At 40.4% G+C, this 1,361-nt stretch overlaps 1 protein-coding gene across 2 annotated transcripts in view; it reads left to right on the forward strand.

The window, feature by feature from the left end:
* Positions 1-1,361, forward strand: part of LOC107092063 (poliovirus receptor-like) — a 47,110-nt gene that overhangs the window by 43,050 nt on the left and 2,699 nt on the right. The window contains exon 6 of one of the 2 annotated variants that reach the window (XM_015386344.1): positions 1,115-1,314. The exons of the other annotated variant lie outside the window; for it this stretch is intronic. Coding sequence (XP_015241830.1) covers positions 1,115-1,140 — 26 coding nt within the window. The 3' untranslated portion in view covers positions 1,141-1,314. Of the gene's footprint in view, positions 1-1,114; positions 1,315-1,361 lie in introns of those variants that run through there. 2 annotated transcript variants of the gene reach the window in all.

Raw genomic sequence — 1,361 nt, forward strand, 5'->3', positions numbered from 1 at the left:
ATTTTTACAGCATTGGAAAACATAATTAATTTTTGTTTGACCTCCTGCACACCATATTAAAACAAAACAAAAACAAAAAATCTATTTTCATTTATTTTTGAAAAAGCTCCAGGGCGCCGCAAGGGGGATGCCGCAAGGGGGTTTAGATGAAAACATACTCATTCTTGTGTCTGTTGGCTAACCCAGATCTAAATTTTGAGAACCTTATTAAGAATTAAAAAATGTACAAAACACTCCCCTTCCAGTCTGACTGAGCTGCAGTTAGTTTGATACGGTCTAGGCCTAATGAAAAATTACATAGGTAGATGGTGTAAACCCTATTACAGGGAAAGAGCAAAAGCAACCCCACTGGAATATAAACTGCAGACCAATTTTATGAGCTTCACGACAAGGCTGAACACTGTTCAGTCCTCTTCAATTTTTATCCGCATTATTGAGAAGGCCCATGGCAACAAACCTGGTTTGAAAAGAACACATGCATTTAGGTGGTACAAGTTTAGACAGAGGCCCTTTTTATGGAAATACTGAAGTATTTGTCTGCAACCAGTCTGGCTCTGTTTTTTCACCTGAGTGGCCTTTTCTAGCACATCAGGAGGTTCTTTCTTCACTCTCCCCTCAGCATGTAAATCCAAGATTACTGAAGAAAAAAAGCATGTCCTGGTTACTTGAAATGAATGATCTTTAAAAGATACGACAAAGGTTTTTGAGTATGGTACAGAGCAGTTCCAAAAAAGTAAAAAAAAACAACAACAAAAAAAACACTGGACTTTGTTTCCCAGTTTAAAGACATTTCACTTCCCATCCAGGAAGCTTTTTCAATTTAAAATGTCAGAAATAGTGTTGAGTTCTGGGCTTTAAACAGTAGCATGCAAATGGAAACGGACGAATGGGTCCACCCCTTTGGAATGAGCGTCGTTTGGCTTCTTTTGTTAGCCTGCAAAGCCCCATACCTGTCTCTGAAAGGGTTGTTGGTACAGAGGAGCAAAACCTGAGGCTAATTGAACATTTTTAACACACACTTTGACATTGAAAAGACTTAAAGTGGACTACATCTCAAATGGTGCATAAAAGTTTATACCAAACCAATGTTTTTCACTCTTCTTGTTTATTTTAGGTCTGCAGAAAAAGCCAGTGTTGTAATTTAAACAAGTTGTGAGCCACCCACTGCTAAGACGTCAGTTGTCCTTTCTATTGTTGGGATCTGTAGCTGTACCACCTTCCTCCAGCAGAGTGCGCCGTGGGTCTCCCAGAGCTGGAGTCTTCCAGCACACCTGAGGCACATCTTCTCATCAGAGACCTGCCCTATATAACCAGCTGCCAGACCTTGCTTCGACGCCGCAGTGTTGACCTAGTTTGGTTAG

The sequence above is a fragment of the Cyprinodon variegatus genome, unplaced genomic scaffold (genome assembly GCF_000732505.1).
Source record: "Cyprinodon variegatus isolate N-32 unplaced genomic scaffold, C_variegatus-1.0 Scaffold364, whole genome shotgun sequence".
NCBI lineage: Eukaryota > Metazoa > Chordata > Actinopteri > Cyprinodontiformes > Cyprinodontidae > Cyprinodon > Cyprinodon variegatus.